This window comes from Nyctibius grandis, chromosome 16 (genome assembly GCF_013368605.1).
Source record: "Nyctibius grandis isolate bNycGra1 chromosome 16, bNycGra1.pri, whole genome shotgun sequence".
Classification (NCBI taxonomy): domain Eukaryota; kingdom Metazoa; phylum Chordata; class Aves; order Nyctibiiformes; family Nyctibiidae; genus Nyctibius; species Nyctibius grandis.
Window position 1 is genome coordinate 8,946,129 of NC_090673.1, and position 13,054 is coordinate 8,959,182.

At 46.8% G+C, this 13,054-nt stretch overlaps 1 protein-coding gene across 1 annotated transcript in view; it reads left to right on the top strand.

Moving 5' to 3' along the window:
* PAPPA (pappalysin 1) overlaps positions 1 to 5,804 on the top strand; it is a 177,378-nt gene extending 171,574 nt beyond the window's left edge. The window contains exons 22-23 of the mRNA XM_068413809.1: positions 4,416 to 4,519; positions 4,941 to 5,804. Of these exons, the coding sequence (XP_068269910.1) occupies positions 4,416 to 4,519; positions 4,941 to 5,046 (210 nt within the window). The 3' untranslated portion in view covers positions 5,047 to 5,804. The remainder of the gene's footprint in view (positions 1 to 4,415; positions 4,520 to 4,940) is intronic.
* The last annotated feature ends 7,250 nt before the right edge of the window (positions 5,805 to 13,054 follow it).

The following is a 13,054-nucleotide window of genomic DNA, read 5'->3' on the forward strand; positions in this document are numbered from 1 at the left end:
TGCACTGCTCTGTTATATCTTTGTCTTTGTTCCCACAGTCGGGAGCATGGCATGAAGGACAAATTCCGCCCTGTTTCCCAGAGGGAGCTTGGGTTTTATCCAAGGTCTCGTTGCCTAGCATGGGAGAGGATGCTTAGGGCTCCCAAACCTTTGTGGAGAATGGAAGTATGGGTTCATACGCTGCGCAGTGTGGGTGGTGAGTTGTTCAAGGTGGAGGTGTCTCAGATCTCCTGTGCGTTACACCCCAGATGTCCGTGCTAGCCTCCTGCCTAGCCCACATGCCTATGCCTGCAATTTCTCCTTTAGGTTCAGAGCATGGTGTGTCATGCAGTGCATGCTCCTGGGGTGACGGACATGATTTAGGTTGTGTCTGTTTTCTCTTGAAGAGAGATAGTCTATGGTCCAGTGTCGTTCAGGTGTGACCCACATTCCCCCGAGTGCTGTCGATCCACACCGTGGCTCTGTTCTGGATCATCTCCAGGAGATGTGTGTGTGTGTAGGGGGTGCGTGTAGGTGTGTGGAGCTGTGTTCTTCACTTGTGCCTTTTTCAACCTATTTTAGTTGGTCTGAGGAGACAATATCCTGCACTACTTCATCAAATGACCGAGCCAGGCCCTAAACTTAATTTTTACCTTTTTCTCCCTGCCCTCCTAGATATTAGCCAGGTTTTCTACAAGGGGAGATAGATGTAGGGTGAACACAGGACTTGGCAGGTGGAAGGAAGAAGATCTGATTCCTTAATACTGGCTTTACAATGGGTAGATCTGGAAATTTCAGTGCAGATCGTATATTCTGTTAATGAGTTGGGCTTTCACAGACCTATTTAAAAAGAAAAGAAGCAGTTAATCTTGGAGTATGTATATCTGGGCTCCACACCTAAATGGGCTATCATTCAGAAAAAAGTTCAGCATTTATTATTTCTAGCACATCCAGCAGCTTTATTGATGGCTCTGTACTCCAGAGGGCTATCACTGTACAGCCCAAGGCAAGAGACGGTCCTTCTTCTAGGGGATTTTATGGTTTCTCTGAGTTGGCTACTGTGACAGTCCTAGTAGATGCTATGTGCAGTTTTAATTCCCTAAATACCTGTGGAAATCAGGTCCTTGAGGAACTCAAATGTGTATTTGTTGTAGATGTTGTTTAAAGTGGAAACCCTGTATTACTGCTAAGTGTTCGGAGAATTTTGTCTTGTCTAATATGACTGTGGGTGTGCTCGTTACCCATAGAAATCTCTGCCTTTTCACATAATAGAAAACTGATCTCTGGAGCTCACTGCCTTAAGACAAAACAATTCATTTAGCTGGACAATAGCACTGTAAAAATCAAATTGCATAAAAAGACTCTGTAAGGGACATAAAGTGAATAAGGCTAATCTGATCAGGAAGAAACCCTCTTACACTCAGGCTACCCACTGCTGTGACTGCTGCTGAGCCATGAAACTGTCTGGTCTTGGGGCCATGGCTCTGCCTCAGAGAGAAAGCTTCTGCGCTTCTGTCCGTGACCGCTGTTAGGAGACCGGAGGGTTTCTAGAGGACAACACACAGCAAGACATTTCTTCTCTGGTGGCTCCCTCTCCACAGAAGTTGGCTACAAAGTAGTAGCAATCTAGTCTCTTACGTGCACCTTTTCTTCAGGTTGCTCCAGTGCTGAGCACACGCTTACGGTGACCTGTAAGAAAGCAAAGGGGAAAACGGGGGACTCACAAGGAAAAATGGGAGGAGAGGGAATGAAGAAGGTAGATCACTTCAAGGCAACATCAAACTCATGCCAGTTTGGGTTTCTAAGGCCATTATTTCAGCACAGCCCACAGAGCAGGTTAGGGGTATGTGAGCTGGTGGTTCGGAGCCACAGTTGTGCAGGGCTTTCACTCTTGGCTCTGATGTTCCCACAAGTGAAACGGTAGCATTTAGGGGATCTCCGTGCCTGCAACACATTTCACTGTCTCACTTACGCATGGACAGCAGCAGAGACAAAGTGCAGTAGGATGTCACGGCTAATTTCAGCCGCTTCACTGAAATGCCTGAGTTGGGTGTGTGGTTGTCCTGTGTTCAAAGCAAAACGTGTATCCACCTTCTCTGTGAGACTGTCTCTCTCCTTTGAATGCAGGGGCCACTTAATCGCCTTTGGTAGACTCTTACAGACAAATGCAGTGAATCCAGGCCAGGGAGAGGAAGAAGCTTGATCAAGACAAATGAAAGAATTAGGTTCCCAGGTCTCGCCTCCAACCAGTAGCTTCGTTGTACAACAGGGAGGATTTAAGTCAAAATCATTGCCAAATCCAGATTGAACTAGATGATTCAGGATAAAAGATAAAAATAGAGGAAAACTCCAGACATATTTAAATGTTTTGCTTGAGTATTTTCTAAGTGAAATAATTTTTTATTTCAAGATGTAACTTTTGCTCTGAAATAGTCTTTCTTATTTGTACGTCTTGGAGGGAAAGGTCAAACCTGAACTGTAGCAGATGATCTAAACCAAAATGTTTCCTTCTGCATTGAACACAAAAAGTCATTTTTTTTTCATGTATCTTTTCTTTTTTCCTTTCCAATATTTTAATTCAGTCATTAAACAATCCCTCCTCAGCCTCCTCCCCAAGCCCCATTGTTTGCAGATGTCTCTATTTTCCTATCGAAGAATATTCATAACACTGTGATATGAGACAGTCCTGCTCTGGCTGGCTTCTGTTGGATCAAGTGACCCTTAAGCTCCTATTGTTTTCTGCAGTTTATAAACTTCTTCAGTTTCCAATTATTTGAATCCATTTGCTTCTAACTTTTTGGACTCTCTCTTCTCTTTACAACCTCCACATTTACACAATTGTAGATTCAGATTGTTCACTGTTTGGTTATTTAGCTCGTAAGTCACCAAGGCCATGGCTTGATGAAGAGTCATCACCCTATTTGACCTGGAGGGTCAGGTCTTCTGGGAATGAAGTCAAAAGCAAGGGGAGGAGGCTCTCTAAACCCTGACTTGGTGATGAGCGTTGGCTATTTAATGTCTCTGTCAGCATGTCCCTGCCTTAGGCTCCCCCGTTGTGAAGTAAATATCCACACCTCTCCATCCTGTTCTTGTGTGCATCAGGAGAAAGGCATGCTAGAGGTGGACGTGCAGGGACACGTATGGAAGGTCTAGGTGGAAATGACAGCTACGTGTTCATGCACAGTGCTTGGCCCACATTCCTAGATGTGCTGTTGATGATACATAGGGAACAGGCAGACCCAGGCTTCATAGCCTGGAGAAAAGTGTTTATGGAAGAGAGAGCAAACGTGTGGCAGCAAAGCCAAGGGAAGCAGACGGAACGCACGCGTGCAGCCCTCACCGGGAACGTTTGAACAGGTTGTGGCACTGTCTTGGAAGAAGTGTAAAGGAGGGGAATGAGGTCATTTGCTCAGTCTGTGCAGATGGGAGAAATTCTTGGGAATTCACTTCAGGGCAAGCAGGACGCTGTTCCACTGCCACCCCCTTTTCTCTATGTAGATACTGTGATGCAATAGGCCAAAATCAACTTCTGCTAGCCAGGCACTGCAGGCTATTGTTTCAGCTCCTTCCCACACTTCTCCAGAGGCATCATGGACAGATGGCAGATCATGCACGTAGCAGTCTTTTACTTACATTCCTTTGCTGTTCCTCAGTGCCCGTTAGCTGCACCTCTTGACCTTAAACACAACAGGTATTCAGAGAAGTCTCTCTGCTGCATTACAGCTTCACTGATCTGCTAGGCAGTGTTTGGTTCAGTTCCTGCCCTGAGGAGCTGAAACCAAGAAGGTTCATAATTAAGTGCACAAATGGACTTAGGCACAACAGCAGCACCCAAAGCATAGGGCCCTATTGCAAAGTGGTACCCTACAGAGGGGAGATTATGGCCCAGGAGTAGGGTTCACCAAAACCCCCAAGCTGGAGGTGGATAGGAGTGCTAGGGGAAGACTGGAGCTGGGACCTGCTGGACCCAGTCATGTTTGGTGATGATTTGAATTGGTTGTGTGAGGTGAGGGTTTTGTAACTTTGCTGTCATTTAGTGTTCGTAGCCTTGGGGGTAAGGATAGCTTTACAGAGGAAGCTGGCAGTGTAATGTGATCCAAGCATCATGGTAAGTACCCTAAAAAGCCCCAGAGCTGCCTGAGAAGTACATGTTTCCCCAGCCAGCTATGTTCATGTGCCTGACGTGAACTGTTAAGGGAGTATCTGCTGACTAGTAACTGCATGAGTTAAACAGGTTCTTCTTTACACTTTTTACAGCCTCTCTTATGGACAGGTAGCTCACCTGAGGCCTCAGTGCACCACCGTAAAAAAAATAACACAGCTGAAGAGTGCAGCTGACCTCTGAAGATATCACTCCAGAGGTCTTGTTTGTTCTCCAAGGTGCTGTAGGCATGTACCCTCCTTCATATCTTTGTGTCTTTGGTTTCCTTCCCCAGGTTACTCCCTTCCCTATGTCCTGTGACCTACAAGGAGAGTGTGCTTGCCGGGACCCCAATGCCCAAGAGCACAATCAGAAAGACCTCCGCGGCTTCAGTCTTGGGTAATGCCAAGCGACATGGAATGGAGGACCACACTGCTCAAGGCAGGCTAGGAGAGACACCACATCCCTTTTGGTATCGTTTTTAACATTTAGCTGCTCTACTGGATGGCATTTCTGCACCAGGGTCCCTTAGAATTCAACCAGTCTGCCTTTAATTTTTGTCCAAGGAGAACTCAAAGTAGGGGTTTATGTATTAACTATATCTTAAATAGTAATGACAAGAAACAAACAACCAAGAGTCAAGTCAAGAAGACTTTCATGTATCAAAACAGCATGTTATGCCCAGCTAATTTGAACAGTTCATATCTAGATTCAAGGCGAGAAACAAGCTATTTATGTACACATATTTATAGAAATAAGTAGAGAAAGAGAGAAAGAGTGAGAGATTATGATCAACGCAAAAACACTTTCCCCTCTCCAGCACTCACAACTCAGACCGTTCGTGGAAGAGGCTGTGCTCTTGGAGGGCTCCAAGCTGCGCCTTTTCTGATGCTGAATGCCAAGGTATCGCATGCTCGGGGCACTGAGATTGGGGTGGGATCTCCACAGGGCTGTGCCTCTTGGCAAGTGACTTGCCAGACGCCCAGCCAGCTTGAGATATGGGAAGCATCTGCTCCTCACAGGAATGCTACTTCCAGCCAGGGAGCTCAGCAGACTGCAGTGGCCTTTCTGTACAGCTCCTCCTTCTCCCCCTGCCCTCAAAAACCCAACAAAAAGCCCCCTTGTAGCCTGCCTGGAAGCTGCAGGGCTGCTGGGATATTTCTGTGAGGAGGTGGGCAGGTGGTCCCATGGTGGAGTCAGGGAGTGGGGAGTCTAAGGACTGGCATGGAGGAATGTGGATGATTGCTTCTGAGGAGCAGAGAGGGTAACTCGCCCCCGCACTTGTCATTTGAGCATGTCTGCTGCTGCTACTCCTGCTGCTATGTCCCATACAACTCGTTTCTTTACTGTGTCAGGACAGGGTGAAAACAACCCCACGCAACCAAACAGTCTGCCTTAAAGCTTACCTACAACCTGCCTTTCCAACCCTCTGGTCTCTTCCTCAGCATTGGGGCAAGAAAACAGGACACCAGCCAGCCAAAGGTATCTGCTTTCTGGTCTCCACCCAGCCAAGCGGTTCTTAGACGTCCTCCACCCCGCTCTTATGGTGGTGTATATCTAACAACTGCTTCATGCTCCTGTTTCTTCAGGAGAAGGGAAGAGGAGGAGGAGGCACATGCTATGGGGAGAGGACCGCTGGAGACAGTATTAGAATTTTGGCCATATTTCTCAGTATTAAGCTGCCAGGCCAGTGGGTTGGACACCTTTGATAGACCAGGAGCTTAGCTGCTTGTAATCTTCCAGAAGGAAGGGCATTAGCTGCAGCGGACCTCATACTGCCCTGTTGTGTAACACCATCCTCCTGTTTCAGTCCAGGGGGACACATGTTGTGCCTGACCCTTGGCGACTCATTTAATCATAGGGTTCATCACGTTGAGTCACTGAAGTGCCCAGTGCATCTAGTGCTGCTGCTACAACCCATCCCATGTAAACCCAAGTGTAGCTTGGGCTTGTCTCCCGCTGCATCAGGCTCCTGTTAGGAAGAACATACATCCAAAAGAGTGTCCTTCCAAGTGTTAAGGCTGTCTGTTCCTTGGGACTCTCCTGACTTGTACAACCTACTGGATAAAGACAGGTTGGAAAAACTTTTTCCTACTCCTGCTTGATTGAACATTTAGTCGCTGGAGGAAGGCAGAAGGGTAAGGGGGAATCACTTAGCTCATGGAGATGGATATAAAAATGGGTAGGAGAACTAGAAACGGAAAACTGACAGGGGTGTAAGTATAAGGAGCCAGGCTCTTGTCACCCACTGTTGGGGTTGTTTCTGTTGGAATAAACCAGAGATGAATCTCAAGACCTAAAATTGAGAGACCTGGAGAGGTGATTGTCATAAGAAGGTGAGGAACTCTCTGTTGTGAAGCTCCTAGTTATTCCCAGAGAAGGCCTGTCCGTGCGAGCTGTGCAGATGGCTCTGCCGCCAGAATGCCAGGGGGTACAGGAGGTGCAGTGGGATCAGGGCTTCTTCCCTGGAGTTAGGCTGAACGTCATCCAGTGTAGAGAACACTGGCAAAAACTGGGCCTGGGCAAACCTTCCACTTTTGCCCCTTGCCACCTAATTAACAATGGAAGTAAATAATTGTGAAAAGGTTGCTTCCTTCAGGTCCCTTTGTCCTCCCCTTTTGTGTTGGCAGTTTGTTCATGTGCCATCCAGCCCATCAGAAGAGCTGACAACCTCAGACTGCCAACACATCATGTCCTCAATGCCTGAGGCATCATGGCATGATCTCCCCCCGCCACCCCACCTGGGTTTTGCCCTAGCAGAGAGCCCCAGTTCAGGTCCTGCATGCATCCTGATGGCAGCTCAGTTTGCAAAATCCCCTTCTCAGTTACGCAGCTCAGCATGGAGGAGATTTTCCGTCTGCTTTTCCCACCTAGGTCATTGCTCAGGAGAGACAGGTCTGTATAAGCATTATTGGCACTTGCTGCTATGAGCTCCCAGGAGGTCAGGGCCTGCTGAGCTCCGCTGTCCAAGCAGGCCCAGCCTCTGATCGCTGGGTTGGGGTCATTCTCAGCTCAAGGGAGACGGTGGCCTCTTGCCAGCACAGCCTCACACCTCAGCTTCACTCCTGCAGACCAGGGGTGACCCAACTCCCTTTCCCGTGGGCAGGCTTTCCACGCTGCTATTTGATTTTTTTTCCAGCTGCTGTGTTGGCACTGTCCATCTTCTCCAGTGGGGCTGACAGAACCAGGAACAGAAGAAGTTCTGCTCCGAGTCATGTTAAATCCAATGACATTTTTTTTTTCTGTTGGGAAAAGATTGCGTTGGGGCAAAGCTTTGCCCTCTGTATTTCAGGTGCTGTACCGTGTTCCCAGAGGGTGCTGAGAGGGGAGCTGTGGGGTATGGACACCTGTCCATCTCCTGTCTCCTGTGCCCCCACCCTGGGGCAAGGCCAGCTGGATGGCCTTAAATGCCCAGTGGAGTCCCTAGGAAAGACCCTTCATGAATGTGAAGGCCATTGGGTGGGAGGTGAGAGGGACATTACCCACCACCTCCACGCACCAAGCCAGTGGTGTAGGACAACGTCAAACAAGAAGCTTGAGGGGAACAGGAGAGGATGTCCATGCTGATGACATTTAGCTGCTCATAAAGTCCAAGTCACATTAGTGCCAAGATCTTCTCTGTCACAGGCAGTGAGCCACCAGCCAGCCTCCTGGCTATGGGTGGTGTCCATGGCCAGCGGGAGGGAAAGGTGGAGCAGAAAGCAGTGAATGGTGCACGGTGGGGTGGGAAACTCCGATCAGCTGCTACCCCTCTCCCTCCCCACCCTCTCGCAGACGGGCTGAGCTGGTGTCCTCCGGCTTTTCTTGCATCTTCTGCTGTCCCCACCTCCAGGCTGAGAAAGGAGGATGGCACCAGAGGACTCTTGGAGTCGGGTTCCAGCTACCTCCCTTCCGGTTTCGGTTTCACTTGGTTGTAACTGTCGGTTTGTTCTAGGTTTTACCTGTGTTTAAGGAAAAAAAAAAAAAAAAAGGAAAAAAAAAAAAAGAGAGAGAAAAAAGGAAACCCAATAGCCAACAGAAGTTTCTTGCTGCAACTGATTCAAGTTGGGGAAAAAAATAACAAGCGAGGCTTTACAGAGAGGAAAAAAAAAGAAAACCACAAAAAAAGGAGAAAAGAAAACCCACGTAATCCAAATCCAAGAAGAGCAAAGCCTATTTTTGTGTGTTTGAAAGGAAAACACTGATTCTGCCAGCTGAGTAGAGAGCTAGATACTTCAGTGTAGATTTACCTAGAAGTACCGTGAGGTTTTATAACATTGTCTGGTTTTGTTTTCCTTGTGCTTTGTGATAAGTCCAGGAACTAAGGCTAAGGTGTTTTTTCCCCTGGTATGTTGTTGTTTGTGGGGGGAGGGGGGGCGGAGTTTATGATTATTTTTTTTCCAGATTATTTTTTTAAGTGTGTATTTGTGCTTATTTTTACATTAGCCAACTGTACATACGCATTTAACCAGTATTTCACTGTGCTCTAATTACTGCACTCACAAGCACTGCACAGTCTGAATCCCGAAGAGCTGCGAGAGACTGGGAGGGAGGAGCAGGGGGAAGGAGAAAGCTGCTACATGAGCAGACAGGTGATTCCCGGGCACGGGAAGCGGGGGCTGACCGACCCCTTCCCGCACTCCAGCCTGGCGTTTCCATTCCAGGCCAAGCTAGAAGACAGGAGGGGCTGGGATTAAGTCAGCCCAGGCTGGGATGCTCAAAGGGGTTTCAGAGCTGGTGATTTTGTCCCTTGAACTTGTTTTGGATGCCGTGGAAATTCCCAGCCTTTCGGCAGCGTCTTGCCCTCCCCTGCCCCGTCCCCGGATGCCCCAGTGTGAGTTATTTGGCATGTTTGTATCACTGGGAGAGGACCGCACGCCCAGCTTAGATACGCTCTTGAACTCTTCATGGTTGTGGGCCCCATTTTGGTCTCAGTGATTCAACTGAGCTGATTTGCTTTGCTTTTCTTCCACGTCATCCCGTCCTCTGGGGAAAGCCATCTCCCTGCCCATGCCTCCAGCTGACCTCGTGTCTTGTGCGCATTGGAGCCCCAGGGCTGATCCCCTTTCCACTGGAGGACCTTGAGCACCGAGTTCAGTGGGAGCATGATGAGGCATCAGCAGGAGCAGATCCAGGTGGCCCAAGATTTATTTCCTTGGAGCTATGGTCCATTTGGGCAATAGGGGTTTGGTGTTGGGCTGTTCCTGCCACCCAGGCAACCGGTGTTCAAAACCCCTTGTCGTTTTAGCAGGAACAAAGTGGGGCTTAACGTTTTGTTTCTGTCTTAGTTTGGCAAACGGAATTTGCCCCTTTTTCACCTGATCTACACATCCAAGATTCATTAAGAATAATAATCGCTTCCTCTGAGGCCAGAAACAAGAGCTTGGGTTGGCTTCAGGTGTCAGATGAGGAGTCTTGGTGCTACTTGTTGGTGGTGTTAGTCCTGTTGGGTCGAGATGCGGAGCTAATGAGTCCAAGTTGTCTTTGGTTCCCATTCTGGTTTGGTCTTTTTGGTTTTTCATTCGTTTGGTGAAGCCACAATTCAGCCACCAGTTTCCATCTTCTGAGTGCAAAGAACCAGGGCTTTAACGAAACATTTCACCAGCAATTAAAGAGGGAATTGGAACCATTGCGGAGTTTGCATTGTACGGCCTCTGTAATTACTTACCTGTCTGCAGATGATAGGCTGAATTTTGCTCCCATCAAGTCAACAGGGGTTTTTGTTGTTGTCGTTGACTTCACCGGGAGCAGGATTGAGCCGTACTATATATATAAATATATATATAAATATATATATGATATATATATAATATTATATGTGTAATATTATATATATATATCAGTGTAATATTTACAAATAAAACTGTGATCTCGTCTAGAGAAAAATGTATTCATATTACCAACTGCTCTTCCATATTTATGTATCATATTGTATCTTTTTATTATTGTTATAATTATTATGATTATTATGGTTATTATTATTATTATTATTATGATGGAATCTTTCTTGGCACCTTTTGGAAGCCACGTCAACCAATACTCCAATGAAGTGCTGAGGATCTATTTTCACAAGAATTCTACTGGTCTACTGTATAAAAGAGAAAAGAAAAAAAAAAAAAGAAACAAGCAAAATACAGTTCAACCCTTAATTCTGTACCTCACGCCTGTACGTTTGCTGCTCCGATTTTGGGTTTTATTTTGCGTTCGTTTGTTTTTAACGGATCTAATTTAAGTCTCCGAGCAATATATAAAGATGTAAATAGTAAAGCTTATTTATTAAGATTGTCATCTTTTTTAATTTATATTTACACAATTGTTCATCTAATTTATTTTTTTTTCAATACAGTTTTTAACAGTTGTCCTTTTTTTGGTTCATGAGGTTTTTTTTAAATCATTTTCACAGAATTTCTTTATACAGGTTTTTCTCTTTCTTTTAATAAACAACAACTTCCTCTGGTCTTTCAAAAACAGGTCATATTTCACTCAAAAAAAAAGTTATGTCAGATTCATCAGAAATATTTTGCCATTGTCTATTCCTATACCCTAAAGTTCTATATTATATAAATATATAATACCTTGTATGCTTAAATATTTAACTGTGTGATTTTGTATATATCTTCATACACATGCTCACACACATATGAGGGTTAATGTCCCCAGATGTTGGGAGAACAGAGAATCAGAAACACAAACAATATAAGCTTGTATTAAAGAGTTCTGAACTGGACCGCGTGCTCTTGCCACGTCTCCTTTGCTTTCGGTCGAGCCGGCCCCGAGCATCGCCGGGTACCCCGGGGTGGGGGAGCGCTTCGGTTTTGGGCAGGGGTTTTGAAAATCACGGGGTTTTGGCAGAGCCCTGATGGGAGAGGGCTGCAGCAGGCAGAGGGAGGCGGCGCCGGCCGGAGCCACCGGCAGTCCAAGGGCCCATTTCACCTCCAGCCGGTTTGGTTCTGCGGAGGCGGTTCAGGTCCTGCTTCACTCGAGGCAGACTGGTGCCCAGTGTAGGTTTTGGTGTTAAAAACTTTAAGGTTGAGTGCTTCTGATTTTAAAAAGAATTCTTATGTTTTAAAAGTTGTCCATGGTCTCTGCTCACCCTCTCCACCAGATGTAGAATATGGTCATCCAGAAAATGAGTCCCAGTGGGAATTTGCCTTGACTCGGGGGTATAACCTAAGTGGGAAGGAAGGCTGAAAGCTCCGTGCAGCCACGGAGCTGAACATGCTGACGCACAAAGCCCTTGGACACACAAGAAAACATACGGTTACAGATAAGGCAGTCTCCAGTGGTCAAGAGAGCTGGGCTTGCAGTCCCCTCATGCCAGACCAAGGTCTTGTAAGGTCTGCATAGTGGGCTAGTGCACGTCTGGTGATGATAAAGCCCCGTGCCCAGTGTGCACACACGCAGTGTTACAGCCTGTCCTGGTCCAGATCCCTGCTCAGAGCTGGGTCACTGGCAGTGAAGATCTTGTCTGTCTTCTGCATAATGAGGCTCTGCAACCCTTTAACATCATTTTGGTCAGCACCATGATGGACACATCTCAGTTGCATGCCCACAGGCATGCACAGGCCCAAAAGGAGTGGGGTGGACTCAAACCACAGGGCTGTTGGTTCTTGCTAATATGTGAAATAAGATGAATGGGATTAAGAAACTTTTGGTCCTTCATTACAAAAAAAAAAAATGTGGCTTTTTGTTGCCAAGGCAGGTGTTTGTGGACAAGGAGCAGCCTCCCTGGGCAATGAAGTTGATGGTCATTAATGGCAAAGTCCTTTGGCCCCGTTCTGGCCCATCAACTTTGCAGATTTTTCCTCCCTCTGAGGCTTTGCCTGCCCTTGGTCTGAGCCGCGCCGGTCCTGCCGTGCTGCCCTGCTTTGCCGATGCTGTGAGCTGTGGTGCAGGACGCAGCCGGCCGCCCACTCAGCCCCCGCTGTGGCAGGCAGGGAAAGGGACTTTATGCTGTTGTACTGAGCAATCTGTACTGATTCAGCTTCCAAACATGAATTGATTCGGCATCGACATCTCCAAACATTGAAGACGCACATGCAGTTGGGATAGGTGCCATTTAATGCTGACAGCTATTGACCCCTGAGCCTAAAGAGAGTCCTTTTTACCCCAACTCATTAATGATTTAACTCCCCAGGAAAGCCCTGATAAGAGACGGAGGCTGGGAGCATGGGCAGAGGACAAGGAGGGGGTGCATGGGGGCAGGAGTGTTAAATACCAGCTATGCTTTCCCTGTTAGACATTTCCCTTTCCCTTTGCAGCTACCTCCATTTGCCATCCTGACGTAGTTACAATACTGGCTGGTACCACCCTGGGCCCCTTTAAAAGTGTGCCAGTAATGCTACAGCACGTAAATGGCCCGTGGATTGAACAATAAATTAATTCCACACCACACAGTCCATGGGATGTTTAGGGGCAATAGACTGAAGGATGATTATAAATGAATTTTTCTTTTTTTTTTTTTTTTTTTACACTGGCATAAGTGAATCAGTAAAAAAGTGTTTTGCATTTTAACTGACAAAATCCACTGCAATATATTGAACAGGGAGCGAGAGACAGAGCACGAGCGAGAGCCCATCATGCTTTCTGTACCATCCTTGGCTATGGTCAATGCATTATTAATAGGTGTAAGCACGTCACAGACAGCCCTATCAATAGAACACACTGTAGCTCAAAAGGCCCATAAACAACGTATTAAATGGTTTGTGGCCATAGCAATATACCAATCAATTGGCTGTGTGTTGATCTATCTATTAAGCATTAATAAGGACCTGAAGATGGGAACAACCCACAAAGGCAGCGGGCAGCTCGCTCCTGCTGGAGCTCCGTTCAGCTCTGTTCCTCTTGCGTGTGCACAACCACACGGGTGCGATCAATGGAAATGCACAGTCAAAACAACAGTTTCTATGGCCAGTTTACATGTCTGTGTGGAAATCAATTGCTGAAGAGAGGGGA